Raw genomic sequence first — 24,477 nt, 5'->3', positions numbered from 1 at the left:
AACAAAATTAGGAACGATCGAACCAAACGGACTTAATGAAGTGTGCAGATATAAGGCATTTTTATAGTAGCTGTGGTTATAAGAAATGTTCGGTGTTATATACGCAGTGCATTGAAAGGAACAGCGCAGAAAGAGTTAAGTATGTTATACTGACCAGCATATTTAACCACGCACTAACTCCACACCTGTGCGCATGATTAAGGGGTTGTTCCCCGCAACGTAGTGCGGCAGGCTGGAGCTGAGGCATTTGTCATCTTACCTGTCTGGGATGTATACCATCGTACCCCATCTACAGATATTATGTACCCATCATTGTGAACAGATGAAAAAGAAAATCATGCAAATAAAGCAAGAAATCTGCAAGAAGACCTGAATATTGTGGTCGTGAGTAATTCTATGTGAATACATACTTATCTATTGTTATGTGCTCGCTGCATGGAGTCCAGTTATAATTTACTGAGCTAGTACCAATGGTGTACGATAACACCATTTACCTGTGATGGACTTATCCTATCTTTAAATTACATATTGGATATGTGAAAGTAACCAATTGCTATTGAGAAGTACAATGCCGCCTACAAAAAATCAAAATAGACAAATCACAAGGTCCAGATGGCATTCACCCCCATGTTCTAAAGGAATTAAGTAATGTAACAGACAGACCCCTATTTTTAATATTCAGGGACTCTATAGTAACAGGGACAGTTCCACAGGACTGGCACATGGCAAATGTAGTGCCAATATTTAAAAAGGGGTCAAAATTAAAGGAATTATAGGCCTGTTAGTTTAACCTCGGTTGTATGTAAATTGTTTGAGGGTTTTCTAAGAGATGCTAGTTTGGAGTATCTTGATAAAAATAAATGTATGACTCCATATCAGCATGGCTTTATGAGGGATCGGTCCTGTCAAACTAACCTGATCAGCTTTTATGAGGAGGTGAGCTCCACACTGGACCAGTCGCTGGATGTCGCATACCTGGATTTTTCCAAAGCATTTGATACGGTTCCACATAAAAGATTGGTGCGTAAAATGAGAAGGATTGGACTGGGAGAAAATGTGTGCAAGTGGGTAAGTAACTGGCTCAGTGATAGGAAACAGAGAGTGGTTATTAATGGTACTTATTCTGATTGGGTGACTGTTACTAGTGGGGTACCACAGGGGTCAGTCTTGGGTCCTGTTCTGTTTAATATATTCATTAATGACCTTGTAGAGGAGTATAATGGTAAAGTAGCAATCTTTCCAGATGATACTAAACTCTGTAAAGCGGTAAACACAATAGAGGACAGTGCACTGTTACAAATGGATCTGGATAGGTTGGAGGTTTGGGCTGGGAAGTGGCACATGAGGTTCAACACTGATAAATGTAAGGTAATGCTCATGGGGAAGAAAAATCCGGGCTGGGATTATGTATTAAATGGGAGCACACTTGGGACGACTGATGTGGAAAAGGACTTGGGAGTCTTATTTAATAGTAAATTTAGCTGTAGTGACCAGTGTCAGGCAGCTGCTGCCAAGGCAAATTAAATCATGGGGTGCATCAATAGGGGCATAGATGCCCACGACAAGGAAATAATTCTACCATTGTACACATCACTAGTCAGACCACACATAGAATACTGTGTACAGTACTGGGCACCAGTGTACAAGAAAGATATAGTGGAGCTGGAGATGGTTCAAAGACGGGCAACCAGGGTAATACGGGGAATGGGAGGACTGCAGTACCCAGAAAGATTATCAGAATTAGAGTTATTTAGTGTAAAAAAAAAAAGAAGACTTAGGGGAGACCTAATAATTATGTATAAATATATCAGGGGACAGTACAGAGATCTCTCCCATGATCTATTTATACCCAGGACTGTATCTATAACAAGGGGACATCCTTGTTATAGAAACGAAGGTTTCTACACCAGCACAGATGGGGTTCTTTACTGTAAGAGCAGTGAGACTGTGGAACTCTGTAAAAGAATTCAAAAGGGGTCTGGATGCATTTTTGGAGTGTAATAACATAGCTGGTTATGTATATTAGATTTATAGGGACAGAACATTGATCCAGGGATTTATTCTGATGCCATATTTGGAGTCAGGAAGGAATTTTTACCTCTAGTATGAGGTTTTTTTTGCCTTCCTCTGGATCAACTCAGTAGGGACTCATTAGGGTTATAGGTTGAACTTGATGGACTCTGGTCTTTTTTCAACCTTATGAATTATGTAACTATGCCAACCAAGGGTATATAACAGTATTGAGATGAACTTTTGTTATTGACCAAATATTTATTTTCTACCATAATTTGCAAATAAATTCTTGAAAAATCAGACAATGTGATTTTATGGATTTTTTTTTCCTTATTCTGTCTCTCATAGTTGAGGTATACCTATGATGAAAATTACAGCCTCTCGAATATTTTTAAGTAGGGAACTTGCACAATTGGTGGCTAACTAAATACCCCCCCCCCCCCCTCACTGTATATGACAATGCGGCAATACCTTGCACTGCTGCTACAAAAAGTATGATGATTGCAATGCTGAGTAAGGTGAACATTGAAGAGGATGTAGTGCTTGCACAAGTGCTGATCTAATAATAATTGCATACCTTGAGAATAGATCACCAATTCTATAAGGCTGGATAACCCCTTTAACTTAGTGACATGTCGTGCTCCCTTCCCATAGACTTTTGTTGAGGGGGCGGGCGTGATGTCACGAGGGGCGGTCCTGAACACGGTAGCCCGCACAGAGAGTTCGGAATAATAAACTTCCGGACGCTGGGGAGCTGCGCTCCGGAAGCAGTGCAGCGGAGTACCCCTTTAAACAATTGAACTAATACTTGCTATGTGTGAATTGTATTTTTTAATAAATATAATTTTTTTTAGCATCCAATTCTTTTCCATACGTCAAGAAAAGAATACCTGTAATCTATGAGCACCAGATGGATCTTAAGCCCATTGATGTTGCTATTGATGAGATTAAGGACAAAACCGCAGATTTGCTGAAGATTTGCTCATCCGCAGATGTCGACATGATACAGTTACAGCTAAAGCTACAAGGCTGTGTTTCTGTGCAGGTGAATATATGTTCCCAAGTTGTTCTTGCCTTTCATTCACTTACCTGTTTCTTAAAAAGTCTCCAATGAAGTAGGTCTCTGTCTCTGTCCATGGTGCTGAATGAAGTGATGGGTGATGTGCTCACCAATGTTAATGGCAATGCTTAAGATGAATCAAAGTGATAAAAAATTGATGTAAAAGACATTTTGCTGAAATATAATAGAAATGTCAAACAGACTGACTTTGTGACAATCATGTCACAATGTTATCATTACGGATAGATTAGCATAGATAGATTAGATATAGATAGATAGATAGATAGATAGATAGATCAAAACTCCAGAAAGAGCAACACTCCTGTAGTAAATGCACTGGTGCCCACTGCAACACGGTCCTGGCCTAGAACTTTCCATTTATACAGAAAACAAATAGACAGCGGCAGCTCCAGTAAAGTGAAAAAAGTGGGTGTCTTTATTCCCATAATGTGATGCGATGTTTCAGCTTGCTCACCAAGACATTTTCAAAGACACCCACTTTTTTCACTTTACTGGAGCTGCCGCTGTCTATTTGTTTGCTAGATAGATAGATATAGATAGATTAGATCCCATAATAAAGGAAGGCTTCCTTGGTCTCACCACGAAAATTTAACAGTAAAGGGTTTATGTTAAACCTCTCTGGAGCTTTTGAAATATGCTTTATTTCTATAGATCTTTATATAATTTGCTTGGTGAAGGAAGTTATATGACAAATACCCCTGATATGTATATTTATCAAGAAGGAAACAGTATTATTTACAAATACTCAGAGTGGGAGAGGTAGTCCTTCCATGGCTATTGTGCCTTTTCTGAACTCTCCCTACCCCTGTGGTACCATTGGGGGTCCTCCAAAAGAAAGTTTTCATTTTATCTGGGCAAGTAAGGAACCTCCCATATCTGGTCATGTGATATTTCTACAAAAAATAAATGCTTTATTATTTCCAAATTGTAACAAATATTATAAGGCAGCCAGACGAGTCCAATTAACACTGATACATAACCCACACTTGTGCCCAATATGAGTAAATTTAGAGTGGGCCCTAAATGCTATTAACATACTTACAGCCAGTCTTTAAATCGGTTCTTCAATCAGGGTGCCTCTGGTTATTGCAAAACTACAACTCCCAGCATGTCCAGACAGCCAGAGGCACCCTGGTTGGGAAAAACTTCTCTTTGTGGACAGTGAGTCACACACCTAGTTACAAAAAAGAGTTAATCTAGCTCACCCTAAAATTCTTCCTTTCTAAGGAACTGCAATGATTACTCCTTGCCGAGTATACAAGTCATGATGCAAAAAATTAATTTGCTCCAGAAGAGACCATTAAAAAAGTAATCTTTTTTTAAAGCAATAAAATATTACCATAAACTGAACTTATACCATCTCAATGTGATGAGCATCACATCTCAAGCATCAGGGCCAGCTCTGCCTAGGGAAAATAGGCAGCCGCATAGAGGGCCCTCTTGATGGGGGGGGGGGGGGGGGCGCCGCTGTGCCTGCCGCAAGAAAGTTAGACAACCAGAATCCGAATCACTCGCTCAGCCAGCATGGGGCGTGTCAATTTTGGCCAATGGATGGGGTTAAGAGGACGGAAAAATTTGCTTTTGCCTAGGGTGGCAAAAATCCTTGCACCAGCCCTGTCAAGCATCACATAGCCCGTAATCCTAAACAGAAACAAAGATACTTTGCTATTATCTCCCCCTACTTAAGAAAGTGAGCAAAAACTTCAAAATGTGCATTACAAAAATGCTAAATTCCAAAGCCAAAGGGTCAAATACCTTTTTATAGTACAGTAGTCATTGACATAGCCTGAAGTATTCACTGATTTATGCATTTTTTTGTGAGCATACTGGCTTGCCTTTATGTGATGTATTATTTGGTGCTGATATGTTTAACTTTACCACAATATAATAATGGAAGTTGTTTTTTGTTTCTAGGTAAATGCGGGTCCTTTAGCCTATGCCAGAGCTTTCCTAGATGACAGTCGGTCCAGCAAGTATGCCAGCAAAAAGATTAAGGAACTAAAAGATATTTTTAAGTATGTTAATACATTGTTTTATTGTTCAACCTTGTTTAACCATCAAAATGAACTATAAGTCCTAGTTACCATAGAAGGTTACAAGACCCAGTGACTATATAGTGTTACAAATCCCAGTTACCATAAATCATTACAAATCCCAGTTATCATACATTGTTACAAATCCCAGTTATCATACATTGTTACAAATCCAAGTTACCATACATTGTTACAAATCCAAGTTATCGTACATTGTTACAAATCCAAGTTATCACACATTGTTACAAATCCAAGTTATCGTACATTGTTACAAATCCAAGTTACCATACATTGTTACAAATCCAAGTTATCGTACATTGTTACAAATGCTAGTTACCGTACATTTTTACAAATCCCAGTTATCGTACATTGTTACAAATCCAAGTTACCATACATTGTTACAAATCCAAGTTATCGTACATTGTTACAAATGCTAGTTACCGTACATTGTTACAAATCCCAGTTATCGTACATTGTTACAAATGCTAGTTACCGTACATTGTTACAAATCCCAGTTATCGTACATTGTTACAAATGCTAGTTACCGTACATTGTTACAAATCCCAGTTATCGTACATTGTTACAAATCCAAGTTACTGTCACGATTCGGCAGGCTGGAGGTGGATCCTCTGTGTCAGAGAGGGATTGGCGTGGACCGGTTCTAAGTTGCTACTGGTTTTCACCAGAGCCCGCCGCAAAGCGGGATGGTCTTGCAGCGGCGGTAGCAACCAGGTCGTATCCACCGGCAACGGCTCAACTTCTCTGACTGCTGAGATAGGCATGGTACAAGGGATAAGGCAAAAGCAAGGTCGGACGTAGCAGAAGGTCAGGGCAGGCAGCAAGGATCTTAGTCAGGGGCAACGGCAGGAGGTCTGGAACACAGGCTAGGAACACTCAAGGAAAGGCTTTCACTGGCACAAGGGCAACAAGATTCGGCGAGGGAGTGCAGGGGAAGTGAGGTATAAGTAGGGAGTGCACAGGTGAAGATACTGATTAGGCCTGCTGCGCCAATCAGTGGCGCATTGGCCCTTTAAATCGCAGAGACCCGGCGGACGCGCGCGCGCCGGGACAACACAGATGGGGAACGGGTCAGGTACGGGAGCCGAGATGCGCATCGCGAGTGGGCGCGTCCCGCATCGCGAATCGCATCCCGGCTGGGAGCAATATCGCAGCGCACCCGGTCAGCAGGTCTGACCGGGGCGCTGTGAATAAGAGAACGCTGCGAGCGCTTCGGGGAGGAGCGGGGACCCGGAGCGCTAGGCGTTACAGTACCCCCCCCCCCCCCCCTTGGGTCTCCCCCTCTTCTTGGAGCCTGAGAACCAGAGGATAAGACTTTTGTCCAGGATGTTGTCCTCAGGTTCCCAAGATATCTCCTCTGGGCACTTAACTTCAAAGGGTCCAAGACAACGTGGTCCCAGATTAAAACTGGGGACACGGAAGCGGATATACTTGGCGGGAGAGCCACACAAAAACAGGAGGAGTTCTTCTTTTTTTTTCGGCATGCTTCTTCACCCAGAATGAGGCTAGTATGAGGGATTTTTTAGTCTTTTTCCAGGCGGTGACGAAGCCCTGGGAAACCTAATCAACAGCGGGCAAACAAGAAGGCGTGGGAGTGGGGAGGGAGGGAAGAGGGTGAAGCTTGGCACGGGGCAGAGTGTTAACAGGACGTGGGCTATGAGGAGGAGACACAGCATAGTCCAGATAGGCCTTGGGAAGACCAGGTAAAGGAGGAGACACTGAGGTTAGACTGACGGGACTGGGAGCAGACGTGAGGCATTTTCTGTGGCAAGAAGCACCCCAGCTCTTGATCTCCCCGGTGGTCCAGACAAGGGTAGAAGAGTGGCGTTGGAGCCATGGCAGACCGAGGAGGACTTCAGAGGAGCATTTGGGCAAAACAAAAAGTTCAATTTTTTCGAGATGCAGTTCCATGCTCATGAGCAGGGGTTCTGTGCGGCAACGCACAGTGCAGTATAGACGTAAATCTTTATTTCTGCGGCGAGTCCTCTCTTCTGGGGTCAGGCGAGACCGATCCACTTGCATAGCCTCCTCGGCGGGAGGCACAGGGGTATTTTGCAAAAGATACTGTGAGAGAGGGGCTCCGAGCGGTGTGGCCCATGGCAGGGCCTTCCCAGACAGGAGACCACGGCAGAGTCTAGAGTCCCCATCAAATTTGTCCGGCAGGGACAAGTGGGGGTTGGGAGGGGCCGCTCGCTGCGGAGGAGGTGCAGGAGCCGGCGGAGGAGATGGTAGTTGCTGTTGCAGCTGCTGTGTCTGTGACTGAAGTTGCTGTATCTGCGGTAGCAGCTGCTGTATCTGTGACTGAAGTTGCTGTGTCATGGTGGTCAAGTACGACAGCTGGTGATTTCGTTGGGCGATCATTAGGGATTGCTGGGCGATCACCGTGGAAATGTCGGCAAGACTTGACAGCGGCACCTCAGCGGAATCCATGGCCGGATCTACTGTCATGATTCGGCAGGCTGGAGGTGGATCCTCTGTGTCAGAGAGGGATTGGCGTGGACCGTGTCGGTGGACCGGTTCTAAGTTGCTACTGGTTTTCACCAGAGCCCGCCGCAAAGCGGGATGGTCTTGCAGCGGCGGTAGCAACCAGGTCGTATCCACCGGCAACGGCTCAACCTCTCTGACTGCTTAGATAGGCATGGTACAAGGGATAAGGCAAGAGCAAGGTCGGACGTAGCAGAAGGTCAGGGCAGGCAGCAAGGATCGTAGTCAGGGGCAACGGCAGGAGGTCTGGAACACAGGCTAGGAACACCCAAGGAAAGGCTTTCACTGGCACAAGGGCAACAAGATCCGGCGAGGGAGTGCAGGGGAAGTGAGGTATAAGTAGGGAGTGCACAGGTGAAGATACTGATTAGGCCTGCTGCGCCAATCAGTGGCGCAGTGGCCCTTTAAATCGCAGAGACCCGGCGCACGCACGCCCTGAGGAGTGGGGCCGCGCGCGCCGGGACAACACAGACGGGGAACGGGTCAGGTACGGGAGCCGAGATGCGCATCGCGAGCGGGCGCGTCCCGCATCGCGAATCGCATCCCGGCTGGGAGCAATATCGCAGCGCACCCGGTCAGCAGGTCTGACCGGGGCGCTGTGAATAAGAGAACGCTGCGAGCGCTTCGGGGAGGAGCGGGGACCCGGACCGCTCGGTGTAACAGTTACCATACATTGTTACAAATCCCAGTTATCATACATTGTTACAAATCCAAGTTACCATACATTGTTACGAATCCCAGTTATCATACATTGTTATAAATCCCAGTTACCATACATTGTATTTTTTTTTTTATCAGAAATTTTTATTTAACATTATTTAAATAAAACAAACAGCACATAAAAACAAAACACACACATAGAACCAGAAACTCCCACCCTCACAGAAACACCCTCCCTTCCCCCAGCCCCCATGTCCTGTCTTCACAGTAGGGAAAACCAGAACAATATCATGGGAAATTATGCAGTGCAATACAATAAATCATCCCACATATAAGAAGCATGGTCAAGGCAAAAAGCATATGAAAAATAATGTATAAGCTTTACATGGAACAAGTGTAATATCAAATAACACTAAAGAGGGGGCAACAACAAGTGGCAGACGCAACCCGCACATAGAAAACCAAAAAGTAGACAGCACAACACACCAATACAGATACAAAACGACAATTTAGATGAAACAAAAAGAGGCCACAAACAGTATTAGTGGTCAGACCCCCCCTAACCGCCCCAAAATCACCTCCATAGGAGTTCTCCACAAATAAGTGGATGGCAAACCAGGGGTATCGATCCAAGGTCCCCAAATGGACTCAAATTTACGTAAGGCTTTTCTTTTAAGATATACACCTTTTTCCAGTCTAATGATATGATTTCATTTTATAGTCAACTCAGAAATTGTGGGTGGGGAGCAATTAATTTACAGTGCTGTGCAATTAATTTACAAGCTTGGTATAAAATCCTACTAATACCAATGGTCAAGCCACCATCCTCATACAGCCCATCTAAATATCCCAGGACACATGTCAAGGCAGACAAACTGAATGGACAACCATACACTCTCCTAATCAACTGTCCCACATTATGCCAAAATTGTGTAAGATAAGTACAGTCCCAAATCACATGAAGCAAGGAGGCATTGGGCAAGGAACAATGGAGACAGCAGGAATCCAGCCATACCCCAATCCTATGCAGAAAGGCGGGAGTACGATACACCCGATATAGTAGAAAAATGTGGATACCCGGTGGGCCTCCAACATGGCAAGCCGCGGGGTCATAGTTAAAAATCTGTGTCCACTGCTTATCTGATATGGGACCCACATCCACCTCCCATTTATCCTTAATACTCAACGGATAGGCCTCATAATATGAAGACAGCAATTTCCTATACAGCACAGAGATCACACCCTTAGTAGAGATCTGAGTGAACAAATCATTTACCACTACGGTAGAGCCGACAGTCAAATCACAAGCCCGAGACTGCGCATCAAGGACATGTCGGAAACGATTAAAAAAAAATGAGTGAGGTCAAATAAATTCCTCCCGCAGTTGAACAAATGACTTCAAAATCGGTCCATCTTACATCTGGGAGATATACAAAATCCCATGAGTAAACCAAAGGGGTCTATCAGGTAATGAACACAGTTCAGATAGACCAGGATTATGCCAAAGAGGAGAATATGTAACAAAAACAGGATAGTGCATAAGAGTCTTAAATTTCATCAGATAAGGATAAAGGTAGGAGGGAGGTCTGGGGGGGCGAGTCTGTGCAGCCATTTCCAGCAGATAAATAGGGGTGACTTTAACAATGCGCCTGGAGACTAAATCTCCCGTACGCCCCATAGTAGCAAATTGCGCCCACCCCTTCAACTGTTGAACCTGTGACGCTAAAAAGTATAGCCAAGGATTTGGAATAGACAACCCACCTGCCTCTTTGACACGCTGCAATGCTTCAATACAGATCCTAGCCATCTTGCCATTCCAAATGAGCTCCTTAAACAAGGTAGAGCCAGGCGGTATGAAGAAAAATGTGCATCACGGTATTTTTGTAAGTTATGGCGGTTCCACAGTATTTAATCCTTACCCCCCCCCCCCCCCCCGGTTTGTAAGGAGCAGGCCGGCTTCTTACATGACAGTGTGCTCAGCCTATCACCGGCCGAGGCGGGACATCGCTGCGGCCGGTGATAGGCTGATGGCTCTGTGACGTTCCCATCCCCAGCGTGAGGCCGTTACCGGAGCAACGGGTGAATGTAGGAAGGTAAGTTAACTTTATTTTGTTTATTTTTGCAGCCCAGGCAAAAGGAATATGTAGTACAGTACAGAGTTCCAGCGCTGGCGGGCCGCAACTCACAGGAGAACTAAGAGAGCAGCACTTGCGGGTTACATATGATTAGTTCCCCGATGTGGGGGGACAGCGCAGTGCTGGGCTGATAATTCATTGAGGGGGGGGGGGATAATTCAAGAGGAGAAGAGAACTATCTGAGGAATTGAGAACCAAAATTGTGGAAAAATATCAACAATCTCAAGGTTACAAGTCCATCTATAGAGATCTTGATTTGCCATTGTCCACAGTGCGCAACATTATCAAGAAGTTTGCAACCCATGGCACTGTAGCTAATCTCCCTGGCCGTGGACGGAAGGGAAAAATTTATGAAATGTGTCAATGCAGGATTGTCTGGATGGTGGATAAGCAGCCCCAAACAAGTTCCAAAGATATTCAAGCTGTTCTGCAGGGAGCATCAATGTCAGCGCAAACTATCTGTCGACATTTAAATGAAATGAAACACTATGGCAGGAGACCCAGGGGGACCCCACTACTAAAACAGGCATAAAAAGCAAGACTACATTTTGCCAAACCAAATTTGAGTTAAGTCAAAATCCTTCTGGGAAAATGTCCAAGATAGAGCTTTTTGGTAAAGCACATCATTCTACAGTTTAGCGAAAACTGAATGAGGCCTACAAAGAAAAGAACACAGTACCTACAGTGAAATATGGTGGAGGTTCAATTATGTTTTGGGGTTGTTCTGCTGCCTCTGGCACTGGGTAGCTTGAATGTGTGCAAGGCATCATGAATTCTGAGGATTACCAATGGATTTTAGGTCGCACTGTACAACCCAGTGTCAGAAAGCTGGGTTTGCGTCCAAGATCTTGGGTCTTCCAGCTGGACAATGACCACAAACATACATCAAAAAGCCCCCAGAAATGGATGGCAACAAAGCGCTGGAGAGGTCTGAAGTGGCCAGCAATGAGTCCAGATCTAAATCCCATTGAACACCGGTGGAGAGATCTTAATATTTAAAAGAGAGACCTGGAGCAGATTGCAAAGGAAGAGTGGTCCAACATTCTGGCTGAGAGGTGTAAGAAGCTTATTGATGGTTATAGCAAAAGAGAGGGAAAAAGGGGGGATTGCGCCCCTAGTGAAGTACGTTCATATGGAGGGTATCAGTGGTGGTTAGAGTGTTAGTCACAAAGTAGGATTGCGCTAAGAGCACAACACCTCAGTATGCTTTACACCATATCCAGACCTGCAGCCACACTCCTCTTGAATCAGGCTTGTTCTCCCAGTGGTAAGTAGCATATAGGAAAGAAAAAACTACCGCCTCTGGCGCTGGTCTGCTGAAGATGATAGGACTAGGACATCTGAAAATCAGTTTTTTAAAAGGGTTTATTGCGTAAGTACACAAGCAACGCGTTTCTGGTCCGTACCGGAACCTTTGTCAGGCATGATGTCCTAGTCCTATCATCTTCAGCAGACCAGTGCCAGAGACAGTCGTTTTTAATTTCCTATATGCTATTGATGGTTATAGGAAGAAACTGATTTCAGTTATTTTTTCCAAAGGGTGTGCAACCTAATATTAAGTTAAGGGTGCCAATAATTTTGTCAAGCCGATTTTTGGAGTTTGGTGTGACATTATGTCCAATTTCCTCCCTTTTTTGGTTTAGTTCCAATACACACAAAGGGAATAAACATGTGTATGACAAAACATATGTTACTGCAATCCTTTTCTGGGAGAAATACTTCATTTTCTTGAAATATTTCTGGTGCCAAAATTTACGGCCACGACTGTAGCAACTATAACCTCAATCTCACCAAAAATGTTGCCCTTGATGTCTCCCTGGGTACCCTGGGGGTTTCCTCACTTCGTAAGCAGTTCTCTTTCAGGTGGGCGACTTCCTCCTTCAGATATTTCGGGGTCCAGTTACCGGGTGACCTCTCACGCATATATGACTTGAACTTTGGCCCTCTACTCTCCTCCTTTTCATCTGACTTGACTAAATAGGACAGGCGAGACTTCTTGTGAATTGGGAGGGTGAACATTGTTAAAATGAATCTCTTACTACGACTCCTCTATTTTTTCCAGACCTTGCCTATTATTCTTCCACGGATGTTTTTCCAGGCCCTTGCTAGATTGTTTACCAAATATGTGTGGGGTTCTTCGGGTCATCATATGGCCCGCAGATCCCTGGTGCACCCCTAAGGCCATTGGGGGATTAGCCCTCCCTGACCCCTATATCTACTATCTTTCTGCAGTAGCCACCTGTTGACTGTTTCCATCACTCCCGTGGGAAACTTTGGGTGCATTTGGAGACCCTGCTATCCCCACTTCCACTCACGTCGCTCCCTTGGAAGCGCGTGACGTACTGGACTGCTGAACATATAACGATTCTCCCGTTAGTAGCACGGTCAGTGCTCCGTGTGTGCCATCGCTCTTTTGGTAGGGCTGGTCTCCTACGCCCCAATGGTCCCTTGACGCCTATCCGTGACAATCATCACTTCTCTCCAGGTGGGTCGACAGGCCCTTATTTGGGTAGATCTAAGGGCGTAGTATTTGTCTTTTCTCACGTTCTCCACTCTGGCTCCATGAAATCGGTGGCGGAGGTCCTACAGGGTGGTCCCCCACCACTCACTTCCACCACGGAATTTTATTTTTAATTGGATGAAGTAAAATGAAGTTTTATTGTACTTGCACCTTGGGAGCTGGATTTTCCTCTTGTTCTCTGCCTGGATGGGGATCCTCTGACCTGTGTGGCAGATGATGCGGGCCGTATCTGGGAGCGGAGTCTAAGGTGCCGCTGGTCTTCACCAGAGCCCGCCGCCAGTCAGGATGGGCTTGCTGCGGCAGGCGACACCCAGGTCGCTAACCCTTATATGACTCGACCCCACAGGTAGCTGGGCAAAGACGTGGTACAGAATGATGAGGCAGAGGCATAGTCAGACTTAGCAGAAGGTCAAGGCAGGCGGCAAAGATGCGTAGTCAAATAACGTAGCGGAAGGGTCAATATACACGGGCAAGGAAACAGACAGTAAGGTACGCTTAATCTCAGGCTAGGGGCACTGAAGATCCGGCAGGGAAGAGTCGGAGGTGCAGGAACTTATAGAATAGCCTCAGGTGTAACACATAATTATGGGTGTACTGGCCCTTTAAATTTCAGTGCTTCGGCGCTCGCGTGCCCTAGGAGACAGGGACATGCGCTCCGGAGCTGAGAAGCAGAGGAGCGTGGAAAGTGACGTGCTGTGATTTGCATGCGGGCGCGTCCCAGAATGCAAATTTCAGTCCTGCCGGCAGCAGGGGAGAGAGGGGCAATGCGCTCGCGGCCAGTGGGTGCGGCCGGGTCGCAAGGTGTTACACCAGGAAGCATAGGAACTGAGAAGTGGTTTGTAGTCACCACCTGCAGAACCACTCCTTTATTGGGGTCTCTTGCTAATTGCCCATAATTCCCACCTGTTGTCTGTTCTATTTGCACAACAGCATGTGAAATTGATTGTCAATCAGTGTTCTTCCTGAGTGGACAGTGTGATTTCACAGAAGTGTGATTGACTTGGAGTTACATTGTGTTGTGGTTTAAGTGTTCCCTTTATTTTTTGAGCAGTGTAGTTTACATGGAAGATGTTTTTTTTTTTTATGTTAACCCGAGCAGCAAATAGTCTTTCCATCCATTACAGTGTGAATATTAGCTTCTCAGGTCTGATTACCTGACTTATCCCTGTTTGACCTCCTTTGCAGTATAAAGCGCTTAGAAGAACATTATTTTGTACCAACTTGTGAAAGGTTTTTTAACTGCTTAATTATTCGTTCTGGTCTATGTCAACACAGTCAGGATGAGAATAAATGTGACCATTGTCTGATCCTAATCACAAGCATCTACAGTATATATAAATGTTGTAAGTTGTCTTTTTTTTTATCTGTATAGACAGTTTATACAAGTGTGTGCCACTGCCCTGGATCTGAATGAACGGCTCATCAAAGAGGATCAGTTTGAATACCACGAGGGACTGAAAACTAATTTCAGAGAAATGGTGAAAGAGCTATCTGACATTATTCATGAGCAGGTACATATCCCATAACCTTCTCTAACACCCCCTATTGGCACAAAGCTACATCGCCTAGTCCATTGTTTTCCAATCAGCTTGGGAGTTATAGTTCTGCCACAGCTGGAGGCCACTGGGTTGGAAAACACTGCCCTAGTCTGTACCACACTCTATGCTCCTCATGTATCAAGGGCTTTTATGCTACCAAAGCTTGTATGGAGGTTTCATATTACAACCATGTTTCTAAATGATCCAGTTCATTTTAAATAAAAGATGAAGAAAGTTTCATTTTTGTGTCTGCAGCTCCTATGCACACCTATGTGTCCCAGTAGTAACAGATGACAGTGTTGTCTGATACTATAGCCATTCTACCCCTGATAACCTACAAAATGCTAGTAAGAAATAGAGGAGAGAAGACCGGTGAATATGCCTGTTTCATAAGCCTTGTTTGTAAACTGTTCCCATGAATACACATTGGTCTGTATGGAAGCTGTAAACCAAATAAAAGTGTGAATAGGTTCCAGTCACTAGCTTAAATTAATATCCACAAACTTTATTCAAAATCAATAAAAAAATATAAAGATTAAAAAAAAATGAACATGTTTCAAACCACTTAGCAGTTTTTAATCATGGCAACAGTATGTCCCATACAAGATATGCTTTTATACTCGAAAGCAGTGGTCTCCAACCTGCGGACCTCCAGATGTTGCAAAACTACAACTCCCAGCATGCCCGGACAGCCGTTGGCTGTCCGGGCATGCTAGGAATTGTAGTTTTGCAACATCTGGAGGTCCGCAGGTTGGAGACCACTGCTCTAAAGCTAAGTGCATACACTAAGGAGGGAATTTATTATGTGCAAGCATTGGCACAATTTTTGTTCAGATATTTTCCTTTTCTTTTGCTAGCGCTTTGGTCGTGGCTTAACAATAAATGGGCTTGGTTTTAGGTAAAGGGGGCATGGCTGCCCCCGCTTGCCAAATTTACTGCTGAAATCTCCACTAATTCAGAACTAGCATAGGCGAGATTTCAGCATAGGCAAACAAATAGAAAAACTCCTACATCTCAGAAACCAGTGGGTAACACTGTTTGAATCAGGGCACCTGAGGCTACAAGGAGAGATAAAATAAATAAAAATGTTTTGAACTGACAACAGGTCTTCTTTAAAGGGGTACTACCGTGCTGACAACTTATCCCCTATCTAAAGGATAGGGGATAAGTTGCCTGATCGCGCTGGGTCCCGCCACTGGGGACCCCCGCGATCTCGCACGCAGCACCCCACTCTCATCAGGTCCCGGAGCGAACATCCGCTCCGGGTCTGATGACGGTGCCGGTGATCGTGACATCACAGCTCCGCCCCCTTGTGATGTCACGCTTCGCCCCCTCAATGCAAGTCTATGGCAGGGGCGAGGCAGCTGTCTCGCCCCCTGCCATAGACTTACATTGAGGGGGCGGAGCTTGACATCACACTGGGACGGAGCCGTGATGTCACTATACTCCGGCCCCGTGATCGGCAGTCATCAGACCTGGAGCGGATGTTTGCTCCGAGACCTGATGAGAGCGGGGTGCTGCGTGCGAGATCGCGGGGGTCCCCAGCGGCGGGACCCCGCAAGATCAGGCAACTTATCCCCTATCCTTTAGATAGGGGATAAGTTGTCAGCATGGTAGTACCCCTTTAAGGCCCCATTCATATCATGTTTCAATTAGTATCTGCCTAATACAATATCCATTGAGTGGATAGCATTACTATCACTTAATCAACTTTGGACATGTTGAGCAGACATGTCAAAAGTTGTTGATTGTGCCAGGTCTCAGGAGTGACATGTCTGTACATTTCTCTGCATAGAAATGGACGGCTTTCTAAACCGGTACTCCGGTATTACATGAAAACCTGTGGCACTTCTCACAGCTGAGAGTTTGCTACTTCACCCTTTTGAGCTGAATAGACTGGACTCCAAGCTCAAACATTTTAGCAAACAGAGAGGTCTGTGCCAAAGTATTTAGATACATAGAATGGTGTACACTAGTTAAAGGGGTACTCCGGTGAAAACCTTTTTTCTTTTAAATCAACTGGTGCCAGAAAGTTAAACAGATTTGTAAATTACTTCTATAAAAAAATCTTAATCCTTCCTGTACTTATTAGCTGCTGAATACTACAGAGGAAATTCTTTTCTTTTTGGAATTCTCTCTGATGATATCACCAGCACAGTTCTCTCTGCTGATGTCATTATAATAATAATAACAACTCTTTATTTATTGTTGTCCTTAGTGGGATTTGAACCCAAGGCTAACCACTGAGCCACCGTGCTGCCCTTAGCATACATCTGCTATGCATGGTTGCTAAAATGGACAGAGATGTCAGCAGAGAGCACTGTGCTCGTGATGTCATCAGTGTTCCAAAAAGAAAGGGATTTCCTCTGTAGCATTCAGCAGCTAATAAGTACTGGAAGGATTAAGATTTTTTAATAGAAGTAATTTACAAATATGTTTAACTTTCTGGCACCAGTTGATTTAAAAGAAAAAAGGTTTTCACCGGAGTACCTTTAAGATACAAATGTAACAGCAGTGGAAGTCTTGAAAGTGAGGAGGAAAGAAGCACACAGGATATTAGACACTTGCATAGATTTTCATTATTTTGATGATGCTTTATTTATATAGAGCAGTGGTCTTCAACCTGCGGACCTCCAGATGTTGCAAAACTACAACGCCCAGGATGCCCGGACAGCCAACGGCTGTCCGGGCATGCTGGGAGTTGTAGTTTTGCAACATCTGGAGGTCCACAGGTTGAAGACCACTGATATAGAGCCTGAAAGCCCTTGTAATGTCTTAATATAATAAGGATGATCTCCTATGTTAATGTTGTATTTACATTCCCCTATTTTGTGCATCCACATAAGTTTAGTAACTTCTAAATTTCATATTAGAAACTCCAAAAGCTTGACACCTTTCTGGAAGAGCATTGTCTGAACAGTCCTCTTCTGCAGCCTGGCTGACATTTTTTATTTTTCTACCTCCTATTTGCATGTTTTTAGCTTAATCACATAATCCAGCAACCAACACAAGAATCATGATGTCTCCATTGACAGAATTGCATAACGTTGTTTCCCTAGCAAAGATCCCAGCAGATCTGTTTTCTTTCCAGGCATATGGACCTGCCCAATGATTTAGATAAAGAGCTAGTAAAAGAAGTAGACAGTGGCCCTGATTTACTATTGTAAACCCGACATGTTTTGTTTGGTTCTGCACCAGAAATGGGCATGGATGCCTAGAAGGGGCCGTGTCCCCGACATTTTCACTAAACACAACATATTTACAAAGGTTTCCACAGAAAATGTGAGCTGAGGAAAACCAGACAGATCTGAGAGTGTAAAAAAAAAATTAAAAAAAATTAAAAAGCAAAATGTAGGGAAAAGTGCAAAATGTAGGGAAACCTTAGTAAATACCGTGGAGAATTTTTTTTTTTTAACCCACAAAGAAAACTACACAACAATCTTAGTAAATCAGGGCCAGTGTGTCTAAGTAGGTGATGTGTCGATAACACTTGAGTCTTTTCACAGGTCATAGATCCTTATTGTCTGTTTGTAAAAAAAAGTGGTGTACCTAATGGATAAACAAAAATCAGGTGTAGCATACTCTAACCCAACCATTACATTATTATTATTTTTCTTTTTTTTTTTCATCAGGTGCACCACTTTATTGTTTGATCCTCTCATATCAGCAACATCTCATTTCTATTCTTGTTTTAGAAACAGAAAATAAGGATTTGTATTGTTGGAAATCTGTCATCAGTATCATCTGCACTTACCTGTCATACAGGCTTGTAGTGCGGATGATACTGATCAAAAGGATACTTACAATGTCCTGAATGGCCCAGCCGTTGCGCCGTTATCACTGTTATTCTTTTTATGCAAATGAGGTCCCACGGGCACGGGCGGAGTTAGGATTAAAGCTCTGGGCACCCCACGTGATCTTCTGCCAGGCGTGTGCTCCGCCCGGCTCATTAATATGCATGGCCTCCCTCTCTACTCTAGTGGCAGGTTTTCACCACGGCGCATGGACCGCTTCCAGAGTACACCCGCAAGCGGCGTCAGTTTCAGCCTAATTTCTGCAGCCAGCAGTGAAGTGTGAGGATGCACGAAGGGATGAGGATGAATGAGGCTAAAACTGACGCCATTTTCGGGAAGCGGTGCATGCGTCGTAGCGAGAACCTGCTGCGAGAGCAGGGAGGGAGGCCATGCATATTGATGAGCCAGGCGGAGCGCATGCCCGGCAGAAGATCACGTGGGGTGCCCGGAGCTCCGGTTCTAACTCCGCCCGTGACCGAGGGGACCTCATTTAGAAAAACAGTGATAACAACGCAACAGCTGGGCCACTCAGGACATTGTAAGAATCATTTTGATCAGTATCATCCGCACTACAAGCCTGTATGGCAGGTTAGTGCGGTTGATACTGATGACAAATTTCCTTTAATCCTGAAAAGCCAGAATATTAAGGGCACATTTCGGCTCTTGTATTACATTCTAACCTCCCTGGCCATCAAATGTTGACCTGAAGTGACCTGAACTTATCATCATAGGAATGTACTGTATAACATCTATCAAACGGCTCCACTACTAAGCCAAGAATAAAAACACTAATAAAATAAAAAACAATTAAAATAAAATAACCCAACACCCCTCACTTACCATTTAAAAGAAATTAATCTGTCGGTCTGACCCTGTCCACAAGAATCCTTGGAATATAAAAAAAAAATCTTTTTACTTAGGAAACCATATGGTAGTAAAGGGGTACTCTGCTGCTCAGCATTTGGAACAAACCGTTTCGAACGCTGGAGCCGGCGCCGGGAGCTCGTGACGTCATAGCCCCGCCCCCTCATGACATCACATCCAGCCCCCCTCATGACATCACATCCCTGCCCCTCATGACGTCACATACCACCCCACCTCATGACATCACATCCCCGCCCCTCGTGACGTCACATACCACCCTCTCAATGCAAGTCTATGGTAGGGGGCGTAACTTGCATTGAGGGGGTGGGGTGTGACGTCATGAGGGGCGGGGATGTGATGTCATGAGGGGGCAGGGCTATGACGTAATGAGCTCCCGGCGCCGGCTCCAGCATTTGGAACAGTTTGTTCTAAATGGTGAGCAGTGGAGTACCCTTTAAAGCAACCCAGTGTATAAACATACCCCCTTCTACTTGTCTTTTATTTATTTTTTTCTGATGTACATTCAGTAATTTAGCAAGAAGTAGGAGACAAATGAAAAGCAGTATCACAGCAAGATCTGACTATTCAGAGCTGGGTGACATGGAAACACATAGATCTGCTATAGAAGATATTGTTAATAAAGACTATTTAAAATGTTGTTTCATTCGTATTGTATTGGGATAATAAAACAAATTTGGTTGTAAAGGTTTACATAGACTTTAAAGTGATAGGTGTGCAACAGTAGGAAAAAGTCATTTATTTATTTTTTCTCTTAAATGCTGCCTCTGGAAAGCTTTGAAGGTAAATACAGCACTAGTTATATTATGTAAATGGATCATAGTTATATTATATACGGTAAATGGATCATAGTTATATTATGTAAATGGATCATAGTTATATTATATACGGTAAATGGATCATAGTTATATTATATACGGTAAATGGATCATAGTTATATTATATACGGTAAATGGATCATAGTTATATTATATACGGTAAATGGATCATAGTTATATTATATACGGTAAATGGATCATAGTTATATTATATACGGTAAATGGATCATAGTTATATTATGTAAATGGATCATAGTTATATTATATAAATGGATCATAGTTATATTATATACGGTAAATGGATCATAGTTATATTATGTACGGTAAATGAATCATAGTTATATTATGTAAATGGATCATGGATTAAAGGGTATTCATAGTGATGGCATATATTGCTAGGGTATGCCATCACTTTATGATTGGTTGGAGTCCACTAATCCTGTGAACAAAAGGACCACAGCACAGATTCTGAACCATCATATTGGCATACCCAGTTGTTGCCACGCTGAATCAGTGCTGCGGTCCCTTCAGTTGTTGCAAAACTTCAACTCCCAGCATGCCCTTGGCTGTCCAGTCATACTGGGAGTAGTAGTTTTGCAACAACTGGAGGGCCGCTAGATGGGAAACACTGATGATGAGATAGGAAAACCTGCTTAACTTTTGGATGTTTCTTTTTTTTTGCAGATTTATCAAGAAGATTCCATGCACTCGTCATGGCTGCAGAATTCTTTGCATGTCTTCCATGCCATAAGTGGGACTGCAACTGAATGAGCTTCTTACAACAGTCAGAGACAAACACGCCTCACAATTCATCTATCTCAGGAACAATCTGGCATGGATTTCCAAAACGAATGTGTATTTTCTTACTTCATTAAAGAAATGATAGTTCTAAGGATTTTACAAAGCTCTTGTCCCGGAGCTATTATAGAATGTAATAGCAGAGAGTCCATAACCGCTTGTAATCACTTGAATTGCACAGTATTGTATAGGCTTATTTAAAATTTTACATATAGATGTATTGTTTGACCTGAAAGGGGTTATCCAGGAAAAAACTTTTTTTTATATATCAACTGGCTCCAGAAAGTTAAACAGATTTGTAAATTACTTCTATTAAAAAATCTTAATCCTTTCAGTACTTATGAGCTTCTGAAGTTAAGGTTGTTCTTTTCTGTCTAAATCCCCATAGCAAACCTCTTCTAAATTGGGCGTTTCCCGAGACACGTGTCCTCAGAGAGGACTTAGACAGAAAAGAACAACCTTAACGTCAGAAGCTCATAAGTACTGAAAGGATTAAGATTTTTTAATAGAAGTAATTTACAAATCTGTTTAACTTTCTGGAGCCAGTTGATATATATATAAAAAAGTTTTTTCCTGGAATACCCCTTGAAGCTTTCCAAGACTGCAGCTAAACCTGATTGGTTCTGTACATTACTACAAGTGTATACACGTGTCAAATGACAAATCCAGCACTGCTACATCTGTTCAAAGAAATCAGAATTATTCTATAATTTTTATAGTTATCCAATTAAAGTAAACATTTTATATGGAGGAATCTGTTTTAGAAGTTGGACCGTAATAAAGCCTATAATTTCTCCAGACAAAGTGATGTCACTGGTGGCCGGAGACCCTAAAGACCCTAAAAGAGCCCATTTTAATGCCTTGGTGTCAATGTGGAGAAACTCAGTGTCTGCAGGGACCAGTGTTTTATTGGCAAAGTGCTTATCTCAATTGTTTTGTTAATACTGTATGTGCAACATGCAAGTGCCTGAATGACTTAGGAACCAGTTATTTTCTGTGCCAATATTCTGTTGATTCTGTTAATTTCTTTTTTTATGTTTTCAAGATTGTTTTTATAATGGTATTTATTTTACAACCAAGCAAGGACCTCACAGCATGATGTACAAATTGCTTGGATGAGGGGACTAGAAATAAATGGTTATATGTTACTATGCACAGACATCCTGACTAGAGATGAGCGAACTAACAGTAAATTCGATTCGGCACGAACTTCTCGGCTCGGCAGTTGATGACTTTTCCTGCATTAATTAGTTCAGCTTTCCGGTGCTCCGGTGGGCTGGAAAAGGTGGATACAGTCCTAGGAGACTCTTTCCTAGGAATGTATCCACCTTTTCCAGCCCACCGGAGCACCTGAAGGCTGAACTAATTTACGCAGGAAAAGTCATCAACTGCCGAGCCGAGAAGTTCGTGACGAATCGAATTTACTGTAAGTTCGCTCATCTCTAATCCTGACTTATACCGCCTGGAAATATGTAAATACTTTTGGTATAAAATAGTTTATTATCTCATAAACATAGCACATTACTCATCCATCCACATATTTTTATAATGCACTAGACCAGTGGTCTTCAACCTGCGGACCTCCAGATGTTGCAAAACTACAACTCCCAGCATGCCCGGACAGCCGTTGGCTGTCCGGGCATACTGGGAGTTGTAGTTTTGCAACATCTGGAGGTCCGCAGGTTGAAGACCACTGCACTAAACAGACCAACTTTTGGGCCGGTTCATATGGAAGCATTACCGCCTCAAGTCCCGGCCCAAATGTGTTTGTGACAACACGAACTGACAGCTGAACCATAGGGGCCTATCTGCTGAAGGAGATTTGCAGGAGTCTGAATTGAATGTGTTTAGTATAGAACACAAAACTATCATTGTAAAATATAGTAAAATCACATAGATCATTTACATCTGATCTATACACCTATGTTAAGCTTACTATGCATATATCACATGAAGGATATCATTTCATTTTTAGGACAATAGAAGGTTACCATCACCTATGATTGTCTTTATCAGTAGTAGTGTTTAAAGGGGTTATCCAGGAAAAAACTTTTTTTTTTAAATCAACTGGCTCCAGAAAGTTAAACAGATTTGTAAATTACTTCTATTAAAAAAAATCTTAATCCTTTCAGTACTTATGAGCTTCTGAAGTTAAGGTTGTTCTTTGCTGTCTAAGTGCTCTCTGATGACATCTGTCTCGGGAACCGCCCAGTTTAGAAAAGGTTTGCTATGGGGATTTGCTTCTAAACTGGGCGTTTCCCGAGACACGTGTCATCAGAGAGCACTTAGACAGAAAAGAACAACCTTAACTTCAGAAGCTCATAAGTACTGAAAGGATTAAGATTTTTTAATTGAAGTAATTTACAAATCTGTTTAACTTTCTGGAGCCAGTTGATATATATAAAAAAGTTTTTTCCTAGATAACCCGTTTAATATTGATTTTTCCAAAAAAAAAACATCCCAAAACTTACATTACTTTTTGTGTTGTCTGTAAAACAATGTTGCTATATATAATATGGTCAGTATTTTTTTTTAAATAAAATCTGATGAAAACATGTAAGGTATTTGTATGATACTGCAAGCTTTCAGCAGAGTATCTAAGCATAATATGCATGATACCGCCTGCAGCCTGGTATGTGTGTGATACTGACTTCACAACAGAACCTACCTGCAAAATACACTGAAGATAGAGTTAAAAAAAGGAAAGAAGAGAAAAACATTCTTCAACATGATAGTAAAGTCTACAATCTTGATAAATCTGTATATCATATTTATATAAAAATGAGGCATGTGGCCAGATTAAATTAGCATTCTGTCTTTAACCTCTTAAGGACCAATGCCATTTTGACATTAAGGTCCAGAGTATTTTTTGCACATCTGACCACTGAGTTTGGTAATACCCCATGTGTGGATGTCAAGTGCTCTGCTGGCGCACTACAATGCTCAGAAGAGGAGGAGTCACATTTGGCTTTTTGAAAGCAAATTTAGCTGAAATGGTTTTTGGGGGCATGTCGCATTTAGGAAGCCCCTATGGTGGCAGAACAGCAAAAAAGAACAGAAAAAAAAACCCATATGGCATACTATTTTGGAAACTACACCCCTCATGGCACGTAACAAGGGGTACAGTGAGCCTTAACACCTCACAGGTGTTTGACGAATTTTCGTTAAAGTCGGGTGAGTAAATAAACCCCCCCCCCCAAAAAAAAATAAAAAATTGTAAGAGTATGGTAATACCCCATGTGTGGATTTTAAGTGCTCTGCGGGCGAACTACAATGCTCAGAAGAGAAGGAGCTTTTGGAGAGAGAATTCGTTTGGAATGGAAGTCGGGGGCCATGTGTGTTTACAAAGCCCCCATGGTGCCAGAACAGTGGACTCCCCCCCACATGTGTGACCCAATTTTGGAAACCGCCTCTCACGGAATGTAATAAGGGGTGCAGTGAGCATTTACACCCCACTGGCGTTTGACAGACTTTTGGAACAGTGGGCTATGCAAATGAAAAAAAATATTTTTTCATCTTCACGGACCACTGTTGAGCGCCAGCAGAGCATTTTGCGTCCACATAAGGGGTATTTCCGTACAAATTTTAGGGGTCTTTTTTTCCGTTTAACCTCTTGTGAAAATAAAAAGTATGGGGCAACACCAGCAAGATAGTGTTAAAAATGTAATTTTTTTAAAAATAACATGATGGAGTAGACCACAA

The 24,477-nt window shown here is 43.0% G+C and overlaps 1 protein-coding gene across 2 annotated transcripts in view; it reads left to right on the top strand.

Moving 5' to 3' along the window:
- Positions 1-21,052, top strand: part of DOCK11 (dedicator of cytokinesis 11) — a 428,541-nt gene extending 407,489 nt beyond the window's left edge. For both annotated transcript variants that reach the window (XM_056539360.1, XM_056539359.1), the window contains exons 50-53: positions 2,868-3,058; positions 5,009-5,109; positions 14,318-14,456; positions 20,662-21,052. In XM_056539360.1, coding sequence (XP_056395335.1) covers positions 2,868-3,058; positions 5,009-5,109; positions 14,318-14,456; positions 20,662-20,748 — 518 coding nt within the window. In that variant the 3' untranslated portion in view covers positions 20,749-21,052. The remainder of the gene's footprint in view (positions 1-2,867; positions 3,059-5,008; positions 5,110-14,317; positions 14,457-20,661) is intronic.
- Positions 21,053-24,477: the final 3,425 nt, after the last annotated feature.

This window comes from Hyla sarda, chromosome 9 (genome assembly GCF_029499605.1).
Source record: "Hyla sarda isolate aHylSar1 chromosome 9, aHylSar1.hap1, whole genome shotgun sequence".
Lineage (NCBI taxonomy): Eukaryota > Metazoa > Chordata > Amphibia > Anura > Hylidae > Hyla > Hyla sarda.
Note: the sequence above shows the minus strand (reverse complement) of the source record. Positions and strands in the feature narration are given on the sequence as shown.